This window comes from Balaenoptera ricei, chromosome 17, assembly GCF_028023285.1.
Source record: "Balaenoptera ricei isolate mBalRic1 chromosome 17, mBalRic1.hap2, whole genome shotgun sequence".
Taxonomy (NCBI): domain Eukaryota; kingdom Metazoa; phylum Chordata; class Mammalia; order Artiodactyla; family Balaenopteridae; genus Balaenoptera; species Balaenoptera ricei.
Genome location: NC_082655.1, coordinates 2,399,928 through 2,423,322, shown reverse-complemented (window position 1 = coordinate 2,423,322; position 23,395 = coordinate 2,399,928). Strand labels below are relative to the sequence as shown.

Sequence of the window (23,395 nt, the reverse complement as noted above, 5' to 3'; positions counted from 1 at the left end):
TGACCAGGGTTAGGGCTGAGTGTGTGACCAGGGTCAGGGCTGAGAGTGTGACCAGGGTCAGGGCTCAGCGCGGGACCAGGGTCAGGGCTCAGCGTGGGACCAGGGTCAGGGCTCAGAGTGTGACCAGGGCCAGGGCTCAGCGTGGGACCAGTGTCAGGGCTCAGAGTGTGTGACCAGGGCCAGGGCTCAGTGTGGGACCAGGGTCAGGGCTCAGAGTGTGACCAGGGTCAGGGCTCAGCGCGGGACCAGGGTCAGGGCTGAGGGTGTGACCAGGGTCAGGGCTGAGAGTGGGACCAGGGTCATGGCTGAGAGTGTGACCAGGATCAGGGCTCAGAGTGTGACCAGGGTCGGGGCTCAGGCTGTGACCAGCGGTCAGGCTAATCCTGTGGTCAGGGTCAGGCAGTTAGGGATCGGGTGATGGCTGGGTCCTCCCCTCTCTCTGCTTGGGCCACTGGTGGGACGTTTCCAGGAGGGTTCTCAGGTGTGTCCTGACCGTGGTGCTGTTCTCCTCGGCTTGAAGGATCAGCCCAGAGTAGATGAGCAGGAAGGCCTGGGGGAGGGCTCAGCTTCCTGTCCTGAGCCTGACGTATCTCTATCCATCCCTGTGCACCCCGGGCGGCCTGCCACTTCCCCTGTCCAGGCTCCCGGGGCCTCCCTGGGCTCCTGTAGCTGCCCTACCGCCCTGCTCTGGGACTAGCAATCCTCCACCTGGTGGTGAAGCTTCAAGGGTTTGGCTTCAAGTCCTGCTGCCTCGCCCCCGCCCCTCTGTTTCTTTCTGGGGCCCAGGCTTTGTTCTAGGTGTGTGTCCCACGGACAGAGCCCCTGGGCCTGTGCGGTGGGCGGCAGGGGTGCTTGTGGCCCACCTTCTCCAGGGGTTGCTCCTGATGTGTCCGGTCGGGCTTGGTGAGTACCCCCAGCAGCTCCTTGGACCACACTTCTGTGTTCAGAAACTGGACTGACTTGACGGCCATCTGTGAGCCGATGGGGGCGGGCAGGGCTGGAGAGGTCTCTCCCTCCACCCTGTGAGCCTCTACCAGCCCGGCCTACCCCCACCCACTCCCCACTGGAGCCTGACCATGTCCCCAGCCCTGGGCAGGGGCTCGGCCGGCATAGATGCCCAGTGAGTGTCCCCTGAAGGTGGCCCCACCAGCGTGTGTGTGCCTAGAGGGCAGAGTTTGTCTCGTTTTCCCACGGCTGTCTCCCTAGCACCTAGACCAGTGCCCGGCAAGTAGTTGACACTCTGTGAATATTTTTTTGAATGAAAAAAATATTAATAAAAAATATTTTTTTGAATGAATGAACGAATGAACCAATGATCAAATAAATGAATGAAATGTTTCTTTGAAATATAAAGTCCTAAGATTTCTGCTGTAACGTCGCATGATTTTATCATGATGTACTTCATGGTTTCTCTATTTCCAATGTTTCCACAATTCAACAAGTCTGAGGTTTCTGATCCTAAGATTCTTTGAGGTAGAGATACTCCTGATTACGCTCCCAGCCATAAAGTAGAAAAGAAGAAAAGATTGGTAAATGTGAATATACACATTTCAAGACCTTTGTTCCACCAAACCACCATAAATTAAGTTGAAAGACACAGTAGTTTTTTTTTTTTTTTGTGACCTACTGCCCAGAGTTAACATCATTGATACAGAGTACTTTATAAACCTGTAAGAAAAAGATGACAATCCACTTAAAAATGGAGATTTATAAACTCAACCTTGCTAATATTTAAGGAATGGAAATTAAGATTATGTATCATTTTGGCCAAGACTGGCAAATAGCAAAACCACCAAATTTTGTCAAGTAAATGTCCTTTGGTGGGGAGGTGATTGGATTGCACTGAAGTGCAGGTTTGGGCAGTGTTCATTAAAATTTATAACATGCATACATTTCCCCAAGCGATTCCGTTTCTGGGAATCTACCCTAAAGGCGCACTAGCAATGCCATACTTGGAGCACAAGGGCATCCCGCGGCCTTGTGGGACCGAACACCTGCCCAGAGTGCCCCCTGCAGGCAGGACCGTTTGCACTCCCTCTGGGGTTACTCCCTTGGACCCTGAAATAGAAATTGCTCCGGCCTACATCAGAATTGAGAGGAGCTTGTCTGCCCTGGTTATGTCCCCCACCTGGTCCATTTGCAGAATGCTGGGGTGCAGCAGGACCCGGGTGGCTCTCTCACCCACCCACAGAACAGGTGTCTGCTTAATGCCCAGGGGACCCTGGCTTCCTGGAAGCTCCTAATTTCTCCAGAAGCACCAGGGGCCCCTGTCCCCTCTCCCAAACCTTTGTTGTCTTTTGTTCGCTGCTGCATGTACCAGCGTTTGGTGGCCAAAGCGGACCCAAACTGATGTGGCACTATTTGTGGGAATTAGTGTGAATTTTGCATGTTTCTGTAGCAGATATATTCATATATTTAATTCTGCATCTTCCCCAGATCCTGCTAAGGGTCTAAGGGTGTTTATATAATATACAGGGTGGGCACCATATTCCTTTAAAAAAACCTGAAATTTTTTGAAATTTGAAGCACGTCTGTTTCCAAAGTTAAATTTTTTTGAAGCTTTAAATATTTTTAAAATCGAGGTACATTTAACTTACAGTGAAACACACATATCTTTAGTGTGTAGTGCAATGAATTTTGACAAATGTACAGACCCATATGTCTCATCCCATCAAGAGCTAGACCATTTCCCACCACCCCGGAAAGCTCTCACATGAGCTCCTTCCTAGTTAATCCCCATCCCTACAAAACAGATATAATTTAGTTCACCATAGGTTACTTTTGCTTCTTCTAGAATTTCATAACAATTGGAATCACGCTGTGTGTACTTTTCTGTGTCTGGTATTTTTTTCACTTAGTATTTTTTTTTTTTTTTTAATCAGTCATCAATTTTATACGCATCACTGTATACATGTCAATCCCAATCGCCCAATTACTCAGTACGTTTTTGAAATTTGTCCGCATTTTTTTTAAAGGATTCATTTCTTTTTATTTTTAAATTAATTAATTAATCAATTTTTTTTTTTGGCGGCATTGGGTCTTCGTTGCTGTGCGCGGGCTTTCTCTAGTTACAGCGAGCGGGGGCTACTCTTCGTTGCGGTGTGTGGGCTTCTCATTGCAGTGGCTTCCCTTGTTGCAGAGCACGGGCTCTAGGTGCACAGGCTTCAGTAGTTGTGGCACATGGGCTCAGTAGTTGTGGCTCGTGGGCTTAGTTGCTCTGCGGCACGTGGGATCTTCCTGGACCAGGGCTCGAACCCCTGTGCCCTGCATTGGCAGGCGGATTCTAAACCACTGTGCCACCAGGGAAGTCCTTGTCCGCATTTTTGCATGCATTCTCAAGTTCACTTCTCTATTTCTGCTGTGAATTTTATTATTTCATTTCTGCTGCTTGGTTTCAGTTTTTTTTAAAAAATTTAATTTAATTAATTTATTTTTATACAGCAGATTCTTATTAGTTAGCTATTTTATACATATGTGTATATATGTCAATTCCAATCTCCCAATTCAGTTTAACTCGCTCTTGGTTTCAGTTTAACTCGCTCTAGGTTTCAGTTTAACTCATTCTTCTTTCTCTAGTTTCCTCAGGTGGATCTTTGGGAGGGAATGAGTGTGCCTAGTACAGACTGTTTCCAGTTTGAGGCTCTTATGAATAAGGCTGCCGGGAACATGCTTGTATGTGTAATTTTGTGTACGAATGTTTCATGCCTCTGGGGTTAATACCTAAAAGTGGAACTGGTGAGTCATAACTAAGACAATGTCGGTTTTCCAAGGAGGTGTCACCATCCCACCAGCAGTGTGAGTTTCCCCGCCAGCATTTGGTGGAGTCTTTCTCTTTCCTTTGAGCTCTGTCCTGGGTGGGTAGTGGCAGCTCCCGGGGTTTTAACTGACATTTCCCTGAGGATTCCAGATGTCGACTGTTGTTTCTTTGGCTTTTGGTCATTCATATGCCTTCTTTTGTGACATACCTATTTAAATCTTTTGTTTCCTTTTGCAATTGGTCTGTTTGTCTTTTTCTCCCTGATTTTGTAAGAGTTCTTCATTTATTCTGGATACAGTCCCTTGTCAGATATATGTCTTGTGAATATTTTCTCCATGTCTGTGGTTTCCCTTTTTTCACTTTCCTCATAGTATTGTTTGATGAGCAGAAGCTTTAATTTAGATGAAATCCAATTAATCTATTTTTTTTTTCTTTTTATGATAAGTGCTTTCTGGGTCCTAAGAAATATTTACCTACCCCAAGGTTGGCAAGATTGTCTCCTGTGTTTTCTTCTAGAAGCGTTTTCATTTTTTTATATTTAGGCCTTGGGTCCATCTCAAATTAATATTCGTGAATGGTTAGAGACAGGCATTAAAGTTCTTTTTTTCCCCCTAGATACGCAATTGTTGTAGAACCATTTGTTTAAAAGACTCCTCATTGAATTACTCTGGTACCTTTGTAAAAAAAAAGTTAATTGACCATATAAGTGTGGTTTTATATTGGAGTTTCTATTCTGTTCCATCGATTTATTTGTTTAATCTCTGTCAATTCTCACTGTCTTGTGGACTATAGCTATTTAGGAAATCTTGAAATCAGGTAGTGTAATTCTTCTAACTTTGTTCTTTTTCAAGATTGTTTTGGCTATTCTAGGTCCTTTGAAATTTCCATATAAATTTTTAACTTATAGATTATGTTTAATTCTATAATAAAGTTAGTTGGGATTTTGATTGACATTGCATTGAATCTATAAATCAATTTTGGGAGAATTGACATCTTAACATTATTGACTCCTGTTATCCATGATCATATATCTCCATTTATTTAGGTTTTCTTTAATTTCTTTTTGCAATGTTTGTAAAGATCTTGCACATATTTTGTTAACTTTATCTGAGTCTTTTATGTTTTTCATGTGGCTGTGTCATTGTGTTTTTAAACCTTACTTTCCAATTGTTTGTTGTTAGTATATAGAAATTCAATTGACATTTGCATATTGATTTTGTATCCTGAGATCTAGCTAAATTCAATTATTAGTAATTAATAGTTCTAGCATTTAAAAAAAAAACTTTTGTGAGATTTTCTGTGTATGCAATTATGTTGTCTGCAAAGAAAGATGGTTTTACATTTTCCATTGCAATCTGTGTCTGTGTTCCCCCTCCTCTTACCTTACTGCGCTGGTTAGGACTTCAGTGCAACGTTGACCAGAAGTGGAGAGAGTGGACATCTTTGCCTTATTCTGATCTTAGCGGGAAGGTGTTCATTTATTTGTCACTAGGTATGTTAGTTGTAGGGTTTTCATAGATGTCAGTTTCCTCCTATTCCTACTTTGTTGAGAGCCTTTCTCTTTGTGATATTGTGATTTATAATAAAAATATATATTTGGTCTTCATCTCTATTTTCATCTGGCACAGAACTTCTAAAACACTTTCCTAAGTGATTAGAGCAGTAAAGGTGTCTTTTGTTGTTCATAACAAGCCCGGTTCCACTTTTGGAAAGCCCTTAGGTAACCACAGACTGGGGGCAAGTTGCCAGGGGAACCAATCATGGTTAGAGGGTTGGAACTTTCATTCACTCCTCAACTTTCAGAGAGGGGACAGGGGCTAGAGATTGACTTTAATCACCAGTGGCCAGTGATTTCATTAATCGTGCCTATTAAGGAAGCCTCCGTTAAAAGCCCCAAAGGACTGGGATCCGAGAAATTCCAGGTTGCTGAACATGTGTGGACTTTTTGTATATTGCCGGATTTATTTTGCTAATATTTTGTTAAAGACTTTTGAGTTCACCTTCATGAAGGATTTTGGTCTGTAGTTTTGTTGTAATGTCTTTGTCTGGCTTTGGTGTCAGAGTTGTGCTGGCCTTATAAAAAGGTTTTGGAAGTGTTTCTTCTTCCTCTATTTTCTGAGAGAATTTGGATAGAATTGGTATTACTTCTGCCTTAACTTGTGATTGAAAATTAACCAGCAAAGTATCTGGGCCTGGAGTTTTCTTTGTGGGAAGGTTTATAAAATATGATTCCAATTTCTTTGATACAGGACTTCTCAGATTTTCTGTGTCTTCTTGCGTCAGTTTGGTAGTTTGTGTTTTCTAGGGAATTAGTCAATTCAATCTAAATTGCCTAATTTATTGGAATCATATTTTATTACCATTCCATGTTTAAAGGATGTGTAGTGATATTCTTTCTTTTCTGATATTGAATATTTTTTATTTTCTTGATCAGCCTATCAAGGAGCTTATCATTTTATCAATCTTTTTGAATAACCTACTTTTGGTTTTATTCACTCTCTACTGCTTGTCTGTTTAAAAAATTTCTTTGATTTTTACTCTACATTTTATTATTTTCTTCCCTCTACTTACTTTGGGCTTAATTTGCACTTTCGGGGATAGTTTCTTAAAATGGAGGTTTAGAAAATAGATTTTATACACTTTTTTATTTTCTAATATAGGCATTAAAAATATAAATTTCTTCTAAGCATTGTTTTTTGTTGAACCCCACAGATTTTCAAATTTTCATATTGTGTTTTACTTATCATTCAGTTCAAAGTATTTTCTAATTTCCTTTGTGATTTCTTCTTTGACCTATGGATTATTTAAAAGAGTGTTGTCTAACTTCCAAATATTTGGAATTTTTCCAGATGTATTTTTGCTATTGTTCTCTAATTGATGTTCTGGGCAGAGAATGTACTCTGTTTGATTTCAGTCCTTTTAAATTTATTGAAACTTGACATATGGCCCAGCAAATGATCTATCTTGGTGAATGTTCTATTTACATTTGAAAGGAACGTCAATTAGATCAATTTGGTTAATTACGTTGTTCAAGTCTTCTATGTCCTTGTGATTTTCTGTCTTACTTTTCTATTAATTACTTGTATTGCTGCTGCTGCTGGTGTAATTTCCACTAAGTGCCATTTAATTACTACTATTCTGCTGCTACTATATGATACTAATAACTAATGTAGGGAGTGAGGGCTTCCTGTCAGGCACAGTGCCAAACACTACACGGATTATTTCCTGTCATCTCACAATGAACATTTGAGGTTGGTACTTTTACCCCCATTTGACAGACGAGGAAACTAAGGTACGGAGAGACAAAGTAGGTCACCCGACACGCAGCTGTGATTGGTTGAATCTGGACTTAAACCCAGGTCTGCCAGGGCCCCATGTCCCTTTTCCCTGCCACACAAACCCTTCACGTGGTGTGTGGTCGGAGATGGACCAGCATGACACCCATCCTCGGCTGTGGCAACTTCAGTCCACGCCGACCTCTTCCTTCCTCCCTTGGTCTCAGATCTGGCCTCTGCATCCTCTCTGGGCCCCTCAGTCACAGATCCAGCCCCCAGGGTGGGTGGAAAGGACACTTACTCTGTGCCAGGTGCCTAGAGACCAAGGTTCAAATCCCAACTCCACAGGGACCAGTCCCATGACTGTGGTCAAGTCCCCTCGCCTCCAAGCCTGTTGCTCATCTGTAACAGCCTTGCCCTGCCTCCCCCTCTGTCCCCTCCCTCCCCCTCCCTCCCTGATCTCCTCCCTCCTCCCAGGGCTGAGCGGGTGCCCACCCACGTTGGTTTGCTGCCTGCTCCCTGGGTGCCTCCCATCCCCCATCATCCCGCAGAAGGCCCCGTGGCAGAGCTCCCTCCCTACCTGGGCCAGCTGCTCTTCCCAGCAAGCTTTCTCTCCCTGCTTGAAGAGCTCCTCTGTGGGAGGGAGGGCAGGTCATTGGAGGCCAGACCCGATGTCCACGGCCAGGGCCGGGTCTTGGGCTCCATCTCCCCCATCCCTTGGACACGACTGAGTCAGGGTGACATTGTCCTGCCTCTGCCCATTCTGGTTCCACTGGGGAGGTGAGCTCGGAGGATGGTGAGCCGGACTTGGGCTCAGGGTCCAGAAAGCTGGGCTGGAGTTGTGGCCCTGCCACCCTTGCTGTGTGACCTCAGGTAGGTCACGTTCCCTCTCTGGACCTCAGGCTCACCAATGGTAAATGGAGGGTTCCCTCTGGGCATGGTTGCTTAGGATGTACTTGGGTCTCCTCAAGGGTGGGAAAACGAGGCTCAGAGAGGGGCACATTGGGAGGCTGGAAAGCTTTTACGGAACTTTGGAAACCGAACCTCAGAGGGAGCGGCTGCTTCAGGGATGGCCCTGGGGGTTTCAGACGTCACCCAAGGCAAAGAGGGACCTCCACCCAGCCTGCCAGTCCCAGGCACGGGGTGCAAAGCTGAGCCAAGAGTCCTCACTCCCAAGCACGGCCTCTGAGGCCTCCCCGCCAGGCTTCCTTGTAGAGAGCAGGGCCTGCCACCCCCCTTTCCTCCCCTTGACCTCAACCCCTCGCTGAGGCTGCTGACCAGCTCCTCCCTAAGGCCCTGAGGTGTACTCACACCATTCCCTCCTCAAACTCCTACTCATCTCTCAAGGCATGGCTCAGACTTGGCTGCCTGCTCCGGGAAGCCCTCCCTTGTGGCCACCAGGGCCGCCCGGTACCTCCCCCGCTGGGCAGAAGTGAGCTCAGCTCATGCTTGTGAATGGATGAATGAGTGAGGGCTGAGAGCTGGCACGTGCCTGCCTGGCGAGGCTGCGAGCTCCTGAGGGCGGAGCCGGGCACATGACAGGCGCTCAGTGTTTGCTGTCTTGCGTCAGCTGAGCCTCATCCCGGCAAGACCCTCCCTGTAAGTCCTCCCTGGGGTTCTCGGGGACCCCGCTATCCAGGCGGTCCTTCCAGGGGCTCAGAGGCAGCGGCTGCTGCGGAGACACGGAGACCCGGACCCCGCAGGCCCAGGACGTGCGGCTGGGTGACCCAGGCCCGTGGCACAGCCTCTGTGAGCTTGGCCTCCGTCTGCCGGTGATCCGGGGAGAGGACCACGTGGCAGGGCAGGCCTGCCTCCTGGGCCTCCTGGCTGCGTCCCGATTCTGTCCAGGCCTGTTGTCGAAGTGCTGACAGCAGGAGCGCGGGCTAGTGGGGATGGGCGGCACAGCTAGCCGCTGGTGCCCTATCCTGGGGGACCCCCAGGAGTGGCCCAGGCTGGCCGAGGGGAGGTGGGCCGTGGGCGTGCTCGGGCCGGAGCCCGTGGCCCTCTGGCACGGGGATGCTTCACTGTCGCACAGCCTGCGTGTGTCCCGCGGGTCAGCAGCCCTGCACGCCCCCTCCTGCTCTCTCCTCATGACCTCCCCCTCCCCCTGCTGGCCTGGGGACAGAGGGTGGCCAAGCCCAGGCCCTGAGCACGGGACGTACCGTTAGAGGTCAGGACGCCCATCACGTAGAGGAGGCTGCGGGGCGGGAAGACGCCCGACAGGACCTCGGTCTCCAGGTGCTGGGCCACCAGCCGCCACACGTGCCTGCAGATGGCCACCAGCACGTTGCTGGCCGCGTCCCGGTGGGCCTCCTCCAGCTCCTGGGTGCGGGCAGAAAGGAAGAGTGGTCTGGTTTGATGGGCAGGACGGCTACCGTCAACCCAGTTTTTCGATAGAAAACTGAGACTGAGGAAGCCCGATATACACAGCTGGCAGGTGAAGATCAGGTCCAATCTCAGGGCTCAGAACTACATGTGACTGTCAACATCCCTGGTCCTCTTACTGGTCCAAGGACCCATCGTCATCCTTCCTGCTTCTGAGCCTTTGCTCGTGCTGTAGCTGCTGCCTGGCGCACAGTTCCCACTTGCCCCGTCTATCCAAGCCCTAGCCCTGCATTTGGCGGCATCTGAAAGTGAGGGGTCTCTGGTCTCTCCCCACGTGCCGCTGGTCCCTGTGATGCTGTTTGATCATCCTATGAAATTGTTATATCATTTATAAATTTTTAAAAATTTATTTATTTGTTTTATTTATTTATTTTTGTCTGCGTTGGCTCTTCATTGCTGCACGTGGGCTTTCTCTAGTTGAGGTGAGCGGGGGCTACTCTTCGTTGTGGTGCGCAGGCTTTTCATTGCGGTGGCTTCTTTTGTTGCGGAGCGTGGGCTCTAAGGCACGCAGGCTTCAGTAGTTGTGGCACGTGGGCTCAGTAGTTGTGGCTCGCGGGCTCTAGAGCGCAGGCTCAGTAGTTGTGGCGCACAGGCTTAGTTGCTCCGCGGCATGTGGGATCTTCCCGGACCGGGGCTCGAACCCGTGTCCCCTGCCTTGGCAGGCGGATTCTTAACCACTGCGCCACCAGGGAAGCTCTATAATTTGTTGAAAGGGTGGATATGAGGGCTTCTCGTTAAGATAGTGGATTGAATGTGATTTTGCTCTTTCAAAAAAAGCTCTCAACTACACTACATTTAGGAGATTTTTGGCAAGGGCAATAGCCACCACGCTCTGAAGCTGGAAAGGAGATGGGTGAGGCAGCTGTGCTGAGTGCTAAGCTGCTGGGAGGGCAAGCTGAGAACCAGCGCCCCCAACACCACACATTGTTTGATAGAAATCCTGACGGTTGTGTCTCCCAGATGTTTACAGCTAGGGAGGCCGGGGAGAGGGCAAAGAGGTTTAAGGAGTAGTCAGGTGCCCAGATGCCGTCCCCACTCCGCACACCTGGAGCGTCTCTGGAGAGGCCAGGCAGAGGGACTCTGGGCGGGGAGGCCAGGCCTGCAAGCTCAGGGGACACAGGGGACAGACACTGCCTGGGCCAGGTCCTCCACAACGCTGCCCGGGGCTGGGCCCCGGATCAGGGTCTTCCCTGGGAGATCTGGACAGCCCGGGAGGAACGACACAGAGGTGCTGATACGGGGGCGGGGGACATGGGGAGGCCAGCAGAGGGCTCACCTCATAACTCTACGGTGGGCCTCCAATCCCATCTCCCACCTGTGTGCTCAGAGCGCCTTATCAACCCCTAAGCACAGGCAGACGGCCACGCAGAGGAGGCCATGGACGCGGGAGGCACTAAAACCACAGCCACAACTGCAAACCCGACGAAACCCAGAAAAAAGCCACTTGGAAGAAATAGAGGCCAGAGAGATGAAACTTCAAGCAAAACACTCCCTTTAATATCCTGAGAGATGAGAGAAGATACTGTATCCGTGAAGGTATAAACAGGATGAAACGGGAACATTCTGAGAACAAAAATCGAGATCTCTTGAAAGTTAAAGCCTCATGGACATGAGTGGAAAACTCAGTAGAAGTTCTGGAAGATAACGGATCTTCAGAGAGCGGAACAAAGGACAGAAAGATGGAAAAGGAGAGGCAAGATGAGAATATTAGGAACCCTTGAAAGCTCTGCGTCTGAGTGTTAGACATTCCCCAACCCTAGAACAGAGAAGCACAGGAGACAATATCATCAGTGAATTAAGTAAGCATTTTCCAGAAGCAAAGGACTCAAGTAGCCAGACTGCAAGGATGCAGGACCGCCAAGCACGGAGGCTAAAACAGACCCAGAGACGAGCACACGCTGGGCACGGCAGAAAGTGCAGGACAGAGATGCCACGAAGCAGGGAGGAAGGACCAGGGTTCAGAGTGGCTTGGGGTCTCTACAGCAGCACCCGGGGCCGGAGGACAACGCGACAATGGTCAACAACGCAGAGTCCGGGGGAAACGGAACAGAGCTATTTCCAGAAATTCATGGTCTCAAAACTGTACATCCCTAGGGGGATGTGAATCCAGCACAAGAGTAAATCAGGATGGAGGAAGGCTTGGGTGTAGGAGAGGGGAGTCCTGGTGGCACTGGGTAACCGGAGTCCCAGACTCCGAGATGCCGGAAGACGAGTTCCGCCGGCCTTGACGTGCCCGCTCTCCCCTGTGAGTCCTGGGAGTCCTGGACCAGCTCGTGGCACCCGCAGAAGCGCCTGCCCCCACCTGCTGGAGAGCCAGAGGTGGGCTGAGCTGTATTTAGAAGCAGAGAGTGAAGAGCAGTCTGGCCTCGGGGCCCTGCTGGCCCTGGCCCTGCCTCAGGCTGCTCCAGAGAGGCTCTTGTCACCCGGACACCTGCGGGCTTTGCTTGTCCTGCAGCCCTGGTCAACCTGGGTCCCTGCTTACAGCCTGGGGGTGGGTGGGATGCACAGACCAGCAAAGAGCCTCGCCTTCCTCATCTGTAAAGTGGGTGCATGACGTTGTCCCTCTGAGGGGGCTGGTGGTAAGAAAATAAGAAAATGGGCAGAATGGCCTGGTCAAGCACAAGGCTGGGTACTCCTGGCATTCTTTGGGTCCCCAGGGCAGCTGCCTGCATCCCAAAAGCCCTTGTGGAACGGTCTGTTTGCTGGCGGGGGCAGCAGTGGGAGGCCCACCATGGACTTGGTCATGTTCTCCAGGGCCAGCTGCATGAAGGTCTTCTCCCAGGTCTCCTCCAGGGACTCACTGGCTCCAATGACAGCCTCCAGGACGTGGAAGAGCCGGAACTTGTGCCAGGCGGAGATCCGTGCGCAGCAGAGAGGATAGAGGCTCAGGACGAGTTGGGTCTGATCATGCGGGGAGTCGCCAATGGGAGCATTGGTGGGGGGAGGGGGAGGAGGCCAGAGGGGAGAGAGCACAAGTGGATGCTTTTGGCCGTCTATCCAACAACCCCTTCTTGAACAGGCCCTGGGCTAGGTTCTGCAGAGACAGATGAATAAAAATTTGTCCCCATCCTCAGGGAACTGCTAGGGGGTTTTAAAAGCATTCCATCAGTTCCTGCAGTCATTCTTTTTTTTAAAAAATAAATAAATTTACTTATTTATTTATTTATTTATTTTATTTTTGGCTGTGTTGGGTCCTCATTGCTGTGCGCAGGCTTTCTCTTAGTTGCGGCGAGCGGGGCTACTCTTCATTGCAGAGGACGGGCTCTAAAGTGCAGGCTTCAGTAGTTGTGGCACACGGGCTTAGTTGCTCCGCGGCGTGTGGGATCTTCCTGGACCAGGGCTCGAACCCGTGTCTCCTGCACTGGCAGGCGGATTCTTAACCACTGTGCCACCAGGGAAGCCCCTCCATTCATTCTTTTATTCACTCATTCATTAAAAAGCCAGACAGAGCTTTCCCCCAATCATCTACCCAACCATCCATCCCCTGTGACTTTAGGCAAATCATTTCCCTTCCCTAAGCCTCAGTTTCCTCATCTCTGGGGATCATAATAGTCTTATCGAGAGACAGTTCAGAGGATGGTGCACACGTATTCATCCACTTTCCTCCCTTCCCCCTTGGCTCATTGGACACATGAGATTGACTTACCCCAGATCATGGCGCTGCTGTCTGAAGGAACCAAGGTTTGATCCCGCTTTGGGATCCAGCCCTCCCCTCTGCTCCCCATGCCTGCCCTGAATGGCCCGAGCAGCTCCCACCTCCAGGTTGTCTACAAAGTAGTCATGGATGGTTTCCAGCACCAGGTTGGGGTCCCCGTGAGCCACGTTCTTGATTTTCTTGATGATGTACTTCAGGTGGAGGGGGTCTGAACTATTCAGGTCCCGGAGCATCTTGAAGCAGATGGCTAAAGCAGATGGCAAGAAAGTGCGAGGATTGGTGTGCTGTGGGAATGTCATATTATGCTAACAGGGCTGCGTGGGCAGGGACGGGGTAGGGCTGGGAATGGGAAACAGTGATCTGAAAGGGAGGACTGGGAACTGAACACATTGGGAAATCCTGGGCCTCCTGACTCTTCTGTCCGTCCTTCCGGGGTTCAAGGTGGGATGAGAAGCAAGAAAGCGAGCAGGGAATGCATCCTTGTTCACCCATGCATATTTCCATCCATGCATTGATTCATCCTCCTTTTCATGCATCCGTTTCCCCGTTCATCTCTCACCCACCTCTCCATCCCCCTGCTTGCACACCCTATGCTCGTCCATCAATCCATCCATTAATAAGCATATCCATCTATCTACCCATCCACTTATAAATTCATCTATTCATCCATCTACCCACTCTTCATCCATTTAAAAATCCATCTACCCATCCACCCATTTATCCATCCATCCACCCGGCTATTCATAAATTAATCATCCATCTCTCTGTCCCTCCAGCTATTCATTCCTTCATCCTTTCATCCTCCATCCAGTCACCCGACATTCAATGATGTTCATTCACTGTGTGGTCATAGGGCTGTGTGTGCGGCTTAAAGGGGAGTCAGGGCCCAGCTCTGTTCTGAAGGAGCCTCCAGCCCAAGGGAGCCCCTACCCAGTATTGGTGGACTTTAGCTCTGTGGGGGAGTTGTATAAAAGGCCCTGGGCACACAGAGAGGGGAGGGGTGATAAATCCTGACTAAGGTGGAGAGTCGGGACTGTCTTCTCAGAGGAGGTGGCACTTTAACTTGGCCTAGAAGGATGAGGGCAAGTCATCCTTTGAATGAGGGGAAAAGCATTCCAGTGAGCGGACCAGGGGTAAGCTGAGGTTCTAGGGTGTGAAAGGTGCTGGAGGAGAATGGAGGGTGACGGCTGAGAGAAGGCATTTTGGATGGTGCCTCAGGAGACATGAAGAGGCCAAGGAGGATGGGCAGGAGTCTCTGCTGAAAGCTGCACTATGTCCACACCTCTTGACACCCCAAGGTCCCAGAGAGTGGACTTCCTCTGGCCCTCGCCCCCAGCACTTCTTCGGGTGGAGGGACTGAGGGGGTCTGCTGGAACCTGACTGCCCTGCCTGAGTCCCGGGGCCAGTGGTCACCTGCGCTGTGGGCTTCCTCCATGAGTGTCTTGTGCTCCTTGGGCACCAGGCGGCCTGGCTGCTCCGTGACTTGCAGAGCAGGGTGGTGGCGGGGCGCCCCCGTCTGTCCCCGCGGGCCGACTCCTGAGGCACGTTTATGTAAGACTGGTTCTTCGTGGATTCAGAGATGTGGGAGGAGATTCTGAAATGGAAAAGGGGTTCCTGGGTGTACGCATCTGGGTGCCCGTGTGTGCGTTCATGGACGCAGGTGCAGTAGACGCCGAGAGCCACCTTGGTCTGGATCAGGCTTGGCGACATTCTTCCATGCACCCACCCTTCTGTTTAATAGACTGACTGAACCCTGGGAGGAGGGCAGGGGTCTGGAGGCCCCAGGGACACGGTTGAGAGGGCAGCATCACCTGTGGGCCTGGTGGGGCCTTGTTTCCCAGCAAGTGTTGGTGGGACAGACATGGCTGGCAGGAATTAGAGGGCTCAGGGTATGGCAGCCCCTCTTAATACTAATAGTAAGAGGGCCAAGCCCTCTTAATATTGAACTATGAAATGTGTGTCAGATAAAGTCACTCAAAATCCTCCCATGGTTTCCCACCGCACTCAGAGAAAAACGCAAAGTCCTAAAAATGATGAAGGTGACACTTCCATTCAAATGGAGTCCCAAGGACAAGATTCACCCTCCTGCCTTACACAACTGGAAAACTGGAAAAAATATACAAAACCATGAATAACAGATATTAGGCAGAAAGCAGGGCAGGACAATGATTCCTGATGGATGGAAAACCAACCAGGCTAGCTCCAAATTGCTGCAGCTTGCTGCCTGAAAAATTTCTAATTTGCAGTGCAGGGGGAGGGAGCCCAAGAAAACCTAGTGGTCTACTTGAGTTGGGGAAATAGAGGTGGAAGTTTGGGGAGGCCAAAGCAGCCAGAGTTTGCAGGGAAGAATAATAGAGAGCTGCATAGGGAGGGACAATGCGCTCTGGACATTTTCAGAGCACCCCCTCCCCCCCAAGTCTTTCTCTGCATGCTGATCAGTACATGTGTGAAAAGAAAGCACCTGAAGGAGCAGAGGAAACAATTCTTGGAGTTTACACAGTCTGAGAGTAGTTCCTTTTTTCATCAGCCAGAGTGGAAAACCTTGTAATTCATAGGGCATTGGTCAGAGTACTATGAATGGTATTATCTCAATAGTGGGGAAAAATTTCAGCCCTAGACAAGAATGCTTTGGCCTGCCCTTATAAAGCTTAAAGGAATGCCTCGAAAGGACCAAACTGTTTTTCAATAATTTAATTATATGCCAGAACAAAGCTCAAGAATATTTATAAAGTACAGGAATATCCAGTACCTGAAAAGGTAAAATTCACAATGCCTAGCATTGAATAGAAAATTACGAGGCATGCAGAAGTGGCAAGAAAATATGACCCATTATGAGGAGAAAAATCAGCAGATCAAAACCAACACATAAATGACACAAATGATAGAATTAGTAGGCAAGGACATGAAATATTATTATAATTATATTCCATATGTTCAACATGGTAGATTAAAACATAAGCACACTAAGGAAAGACATGGAAAATATAAAAAAGAGGAAAAACACAATGCTTAAGATTAAGAATACACAGAATGAGTTTAACAGCAGATTAGACACCATAGATGCAAAAATTAGTGAACTTGAAGACAGAACAGAAACTATCCAAAAATGTAACACTAATAGAAAAAAGATTGGAAAAAGAAAGGAACAGAGCATCAATGAGTTGTGGGACAACTACAAAGGGCCTATTTGAGTCCTCACAGGAGAAGAAAAGGACAGAGAAATATTTGAAGAAATAATATCTGAAGTTTTCAAGTTAATGAAAACCATAAATCCACAGATCCAGGAAACTCAGTGAACCACAAGGAAAAGAAACATGAAGAAAACTACACTAAGTTACATTGAAATAAAGAGGAAATCTTAAAAACAGCCAGAGGAAAGAAAGACACATTTTATACAAAGGTATAAAGATAAGAATGAGAGCCATAAGATTAAGAATTAGTTCTGTTCTTGTCAGAAACAGTGCAAACCAAGTGACAGTGGGGCAACATTTTAAAATAGAAAAGAAAAATAGAACAAAGAAGAGATGGGACAAAGAGAAAACAAATTGCAAGTTGGTAAAATAGAAACCCATAATAGAAAGAGAGATGGGAAATCCCCAAGCATTTGGAAACTAAATAACACATTTTAAAACAAGGCACAGGCCAAGAAGAAATCAAAAGAGAAAGTAAAAAGGATTTTGAACTGAAGGAAAATAAAAACACAACATATCAAAATGCATGGGGTGCAGCTAAAGCAGTGCTTAGAGGGAAATTTATAACATTAAAATTTATAGTACTGGAAAGGAATAAAGGTTTGAAATCAATGACCTAAGCTTCCATTTTAAAAACTAGGAATAGAAGGGTATATTAAAGCTAACACAAGAAAATAAAAAGTAGAACAGAAATTAATGAAATCAAAAACAGAAAAACAATAGAGAAAATCAACGAAACCAAAAGCTGGTTCTTTGAAATGATGAAAACATTTGATAAACTTCTAGCACTATTTATCTGAGGAATACAAGGCTGGTTGAACATTTGAAAATCAATCAATGTGGGGACTTCTCTGGTGGTCCAGTGGTTAAGACTCCATGCTTCCACTGCAGGGGGCACAGGTTCAACCCCTGATTGGGGAACTAAGATCCCACATGCCATGTGGCATGACCAAAAAAAAAAAAAAAAGAAAATCAATCAATGTAATTCACCGTATTGGCAGACTAAAGAAGAAAATCATATAACCATCTCAATAGATGCAGAGAAAGTATTTGACAAAATTCAACATCCATTCACAATAAAAGCAGGAATTCAGAGAACTTCCTCAATCTGATAAAGAGTACTTACAAAAATCTTACAGCTAATATCATACTTAGTAGTGAAAGATACTGTTTTCCCCACATAATAGGGCATGAGGTGAGGCTGTCTACTCTCACTACTCCTATTTGACATTGTACTGAGGGCTTAGTCAATAGAAAGTGGTAAGAAAAGAAATTAAAGGCATGCAGACTGGAAAGGAAGTATCCATATTTGTAGAGGACGGTATTATCTAAATAGAAAATTCCAAAGAATCCAAAAAAAACCCTACTAGAACTAAAAAGTGAATTCAGCAAATTTGCAAATATAAAGTCAGCATACAAAAATCAGTCATGTTTCTATATACCTAGCAATGAACAATTGGGAATTAAAATAAAAAAGGTACTATATACAATAGCACTAAAAATCATGAGATATTTAGGGATAAATCTATCAAATAATTGCAAGATCTATATACTGTAAAATATAAAATATTGGTGAAAGAAATCAAGACTTTAATAAGTGAAGAGGCATACCATGTTCACAGATTGGAAGACTCAATATTGTTAAGATGTCTGTTTTCTCTAAATTTATCTAAATATTCAATGCAATTCCAATCAAAATCCCAGAAGAATTTTTTTTGTAGTAACCAACAAGTTGTTTTGAAAATTTATATGGAAAAGTAAAGGAATGAAGATAGCCAAAACAATTTTGAGGAAGAACAAAATTGGAGGACCGACACTACTGATTTGAAGATTTATTATAAAGCTATAGTAATCAAGACAGTGTGGTACTGATGAAAGCACAGAAATATAAATAAATAGGACAAAGCATAGAGTCTAGAAAAAGACCCACACGTATTTTGATAAAGGTGCAAAAGCAATTCAATTAAGAAAGGATAGTCTATTCAACAAATGGCATTGCAATAACTGGATATACACATGTAAAAAAAAAAATCCCAATTTATACTTCACTACATACATAAATTAACTCAAAATGGATCATAGACCTTAAAGTAAAACCTAAAATTCTAAAACTTCTAGAAGAAAATATAGGAGGAAATCTTTGTGACCTTGAGTTGGACAAAGATATGTTGTATATGACACCAAAAGCACTATCCATAAAATAAAAAATTGGTAAATAAATTCATCAAAATTAAGAACGTCTGCTTTTCAAAAGGCAGCTATAAAAAAATGAAATGGGGGCTTCCCTGGTGGTACAGTGGTTGAGAATCCGCCTGCCAATGCAGGGGACACGGGTTCGAGCCCTGGTCTGGGAAGATCCCACATGCCGTGGAGCAACTGGACCCGTGAGCCACAACTACTGAGCCTGCGCATCTGGAGCCTGTGCTCCGCAACAAGAGAGGCCACGATAGTCAGAGGCCCGTGCACCGCGATGAAGAGTGGCCCCCGCTTGCTGCAACTAGAGAAAGCCCTCGCACAGAAACGAAGACCCAACACAGCCAAAAATAAATAAATAAATAAATTTATTAAAAAAAAAAAAAAAATGAAACGATAAGCTTCGGACTTGGAGGAAGTATTTGCAAATCACATATCTGATAAAGGACTGTATCTGAAATATACAAATAACTCACAAAAAACAAAACAAAACACAAACAACCTAAGAAAATACAGGCAAAAAATTCAAATAGACATTCCACTAAAGGAAAAAAGCAGATGGCAAATAAGCCCATAAAAACGGCTCAACACCATTCCCCACGAGGGAAACCAATTAAAACCACAGTGGGATATCAATACACATCTACTAGAATGGATAAAATAAGAAAAATCAGAAAATACCAAGTGCTGGTGAGGATGCAGAGTAACTGGGGTCTCCATCATCGCCAGTGGAAATGCAAAATGGTACGGCCAGTGTGGAAAGTAGTTTGGTACTTTCTTAGAAAGTGATACCTACATTTACCATCCAAATCAGCTATTCTACTCCTAGGCTTTTACTCAAGTGAAATGACAACTTCACACAAAAATCTGTACACGAATGTTTATAGTGGCTTTATAATAACCCCAAACAGAAAAAATCCAAGTATCCTTCGACTGGTGAATGCATAAACAAACTGTGTTCCATTCACAGAAATACTACTTAGCAATAACAAGAAATGAATGTATGTAAATAAAAAAGAAATACTGTAAGTGAAAAAAAAAAAAAAAGAACAAAAGAAATAAGAACAGAAAGGATCCCCTCCACCTCATTTCCTTCTGCTCTTTCTCACTAACTCCATCAACCCCAGGTACAGTGAGGTCTTGATGCTCCTCCACCCGCCAGGCACACTTCTGTCTCAGGACCTTTGCACTGGCTGTTCCTTTGGTCTGGGGAGCGTCCTTCCTTCAGAGAGCTGCTCGGCTGTCTCTCACCTCCTTCAAGTCTTTGCTCAATTGTTTCTTTCTTGATGAACTTCTTTAAAATCTGACCCTCACCCTGCACTCTCTACCCCCTAAACTTGTCAATTTCTTTCCATATCCCTTTTCACCTTGTAACATCATATAACTCACTGTACTATGTCTCTGGTTTATTGGCTGTCTCCCCCACTGGAATGTAAACCAGGAGGCAGGGCTCTTCATGTCTTGTTTCCAGCTGTGTCCCCAGTGCCTGGAATCGTGCCTGGTATGCTTAGCAGGGGCTCGGCAAATGTTTGTGGAATGAATGGTAGAGCGATGTGTCCAAAGCAGCCATCGGCCCTACCTGGATCTTCTGGGGACAGCCCTGGGACGGCCCTCCCAGCTCGCTAGGTTCCTGGTGGTCTGTCCCCTGCAGCCTCCACGCCAGGATTAGCTGCCGGAGCCCTTTCCAGCTGACCATGGGACTTTGCTCTCCCCTCTGCCCAGAGCATGTGTCCTTCCTCCTTGTCCCTTTGCGAGGCCACATGAAGTCAGCCTTCAGCCTTCCTGACTTGGTAAGAGCATCCTAAGGCGTGTCCCCCGGCTCCCTGGCTGACTGATGGCCCTCCTTGGCTCTCCCTGAGCTCCTTGGAACCCTGGTGGCACCACTGACTAACCCCTGGTCCTTTGCCTTCCCAAGTTTCCCTGGGGATGTGCTGGCTGTCTCTGGGTCCCCAACGTGTCCCAGGGCAGGCCCTGAGTAAAGTCAACTGAGTGAGTGAATGCTGCTGAGGGCGTGCTCCTGGGCGGACCTTCCTTGGACAGCCGGACTGTCCTCCTCCCATCCACCTGGAGCTGCTATCAGCAGCCCTGCCTCCTTCAGCTCCCTTCCCACATGGTGTCCCTGCTTGGAGTGGGGGGGCCCGTTCCCCATCCCTTGGCCACGCCCAGCCTGAGGACCCTCTCCCCCTCCCCGCCATCTGCCTCTTTGGGGACCAGTGACCGTGCGGCCAGGCAGGGGACACTCCCTGGGTTGCCCGAGATTTTGCTTTCCTGCATGTCTGAGCTGGCGACACAAGAGGACTCAGCCCTGGCCAGGGGACTCGCTGGGATGAAAGGGTTTATAAACTGCAGGGAACAGAGACTGGGTCGGGGGGGCACTTGGCTTGCGGGTGGCTGACCGGCTCCGTAGTCCCCGAGCCCGCACAATGCCCTGGGCGGCATCCTTCCTGCCGCCTCCACTCACTCAGTGCGTATTCAGCAAATGCTTACAGTGTGGCGGGCACCACTCCAGGACCTGGCGGTTCATCAGGGGACAAAAGCACCCAGAAACTCCTTCCCTCGTGGCACTTATGTCCCGGGGACAGTGAGAAGGACGAAGGTCAAGCAGGACAGGGAGTGGGTAAGCTGTGGAGGTTATTTTAAGCAGCCAGGTCAGGGAGGCTTGGCTGGTAAAGTAGGTGCCCAGAGTGGGTGCTGGATGACTGAGTAATTGAGTGGTGAATGAGTGAAGGCATTCTGGGAACAGGGCAGCTCGCCCCTGCCCGGGAGGGATGGCCACTTCCCTTCCCGTCACCTCTGCCCCGTCACCCATCTCACCAGCGCCTCCACCGCCACCAACGAGGATGGCCATGTGTTGGGGGCTTGATCATGTCCACACTGTCCTCACACCAACCCTGCGAGGTGCTGAGACACAGAGAGGTTCAGGGACCCGTCCCTGGACACACAGCCTCTGCAGGACAGTGCACGTTCAGATCTGCCCAACTCCAAAGCCTGCATCCCGGGGACGTGGCCACCGGGGCTCAGTACACACTCGACCCCTGCTGGAAGGCCCTTCTTCCTACGGCCTCTCAGAAAACCACTCACTCTCCTGCCGCTCCGGGCGGGCTCAGCCATTCACACAGAGCCTGGCCTCCCTCTGAGCCCAGGAGGGGCCTCGGGCTGGTCAGTGATGGCCACGGCCACAAGCGAGACCCCTGTCTCACCACAAACACGCATCCCAGCCCACGGCGACCAGGACTGAATGTATCTTTAAAGATAGAAAAACAGTAGGAACACAGCTAGCAAACAGCTGCAGGGGGAGCGTTTTCTCGCCATAGACGTGATGCAGGGTGCGCTGGGGTGAGGGGGGAGACAGGCCTGACAACGCAGGCAGAAGCAACGGTGCAGAACAGAGGAGCTGCGTTCAGAGGCGGGTTTGGGCTGCTCCCCTGGGGACAGCCGCAGGGATGGGAACACAGGCGGGAATCCCGCCCTGGAATCCCGCCCTGGAATCCACCCCCCCCCCCACCCAAGGACGGCCTGGAGAGCCATGCCTGAGTCCCCATAGGGCGCACCCTGGGCTGGGGGGCCGAGGAGGCCGGGGAGGGAGCCTGCAGGCCAGCCTCCGACCTGCGACTGGACACAGGAGGTGGAACTGCCCTCGTGCCTGCCTGGGGCGCTGGGGACACGAGACCGAAGTCCCCAGAGGAGCCTTCCTTGGTGTACGTTCCTTGAGTCTGTTAGGTCACGGGCTGCCATATCCTCTCGATGAAGTCGGGGTTCAGGGAAGCAGTGGACAGTCTGTCTGTCGTCTATCCATCCGTCCACTCATTCTCATACCTCTGGTCCCCACAAGCAGTCAGCAGCCACAGGTGGCGCGATGGCAAAGGCTGTGTTGGAATTCGAGTACCCACCTCTCCACATCACACCCCAGCCTCCTCTCCACCAAGTCAAGGGGACCCTAGCTGCCGGACCCCTCTCTCCTCGGCTCAGGGCCTGAGGGTCAGCCCCCTGCTGTGGGGTGCTCTCCTGGAAGACCACATGGGGGTCCCCTCCTGGGCTCCCACGTGCCCCTGCCTGGCGCTGGGCTGACCTGGGGTTCTGGGACCTGGCTGAGGAGATCCTGTCGGCCATGGTGTGGCTGTGTGGCTTTTCTGAATGCTGCCCGTCCCTGTTGGGGTGCTGCCAGCTCTGTCCTCATGCCCAGCGGAGCAGTCCTATCTCTGGGCATGCCCTCCGCTACCCCAGCCAGCTCTGACCTCACCCCTGTGGTCACAAAGTTTCCAGCACCCAGCACACCTTTCCAGGTGCTATGGAATCAAACACCGTGTTCTGGGCACAGCATGTGTGCGTGTGTGTGTGCATGTGTGTGTACACCTATGTTCCCAGTGTGGCCTCAGGCCCGGCCTCTCCACTTCTGGTTCTCAGTTATCTCCTTCTGGACACCTGTGGAGCTGGCCCCAGCTGACACCTTGATGCACCTTTGAGACGCCCCAAGGCAGAAGGCCCAGCTAATCCCTGCCTGGATTCCCGACCCAAGCAATCGTGAGGCAGTAAATGTGTGTGGTCTGAAGTCCCTAAGTTTGGGGTCACTTGTTCCATAGCGATACATAAGTAATGCGTGCCCCGTGCCAGGGAAGAGGTGGCAGAGCTGGGACTCTGTATGGCCTCCTAGCAGAAGCTGTCTCTGGGCGGTTCTGGAGCGGAGCTCCCGCCTGTGGTCCCCTGGTCCAGTTCCATGGCGGCAGGGGAAGCTGGGTCCAGAAGGCAGACCGGGACTCCCAGCGTGGACCCCTGTCACCACACGTGGCTATTGGAGGCCCTACCGTGGAGGAGGCCCCAGGGCCCACGGGCTGCTGTGCCTGGACCTCCTGCTGGGCCAGCTTGCTCCGGGGCCACGGGCATCTCCCTCTGCCCAGCTAACCCACACTGTGCCCGCAGCCCCTGCGTCCTGGAGATAGTC

General features: G+C 48.9%; 1 protein-coding gene across 1 annotated transcript in view; it reads right to left on the bottom strand.

Moving 5' to 3' along the window:
- LOC132352095 (maestro heat-like repeat family member 5) overlaps positions 1–23,395 on the bottom strand; it is a 66,441-nt gene that overhangs the window by 41,327 nt on the left and 1,719 nt on the right. The window contains 9 exon segments of the mRNA XM_059902409.1: positions 417–550; positions 864–971; positions 7,613–7,665; positions 9,195–9,354; positions 12,148–12,281; positions 13,179–13,319; positions 14,486–14,536; positions 14,539–14,666; positions 22,526–22,603. Coding sequence (XP_059758392.1) covers positions 417–550; positions 864–971; positions 7,613–7,665; positions 9,195–9,354; positions 12,148–12,281; positions 13,179–13,319; positions 14,486–14,536; positions 14,539–14,666; positions 22,526–22,603 — 987 coding nt within the window.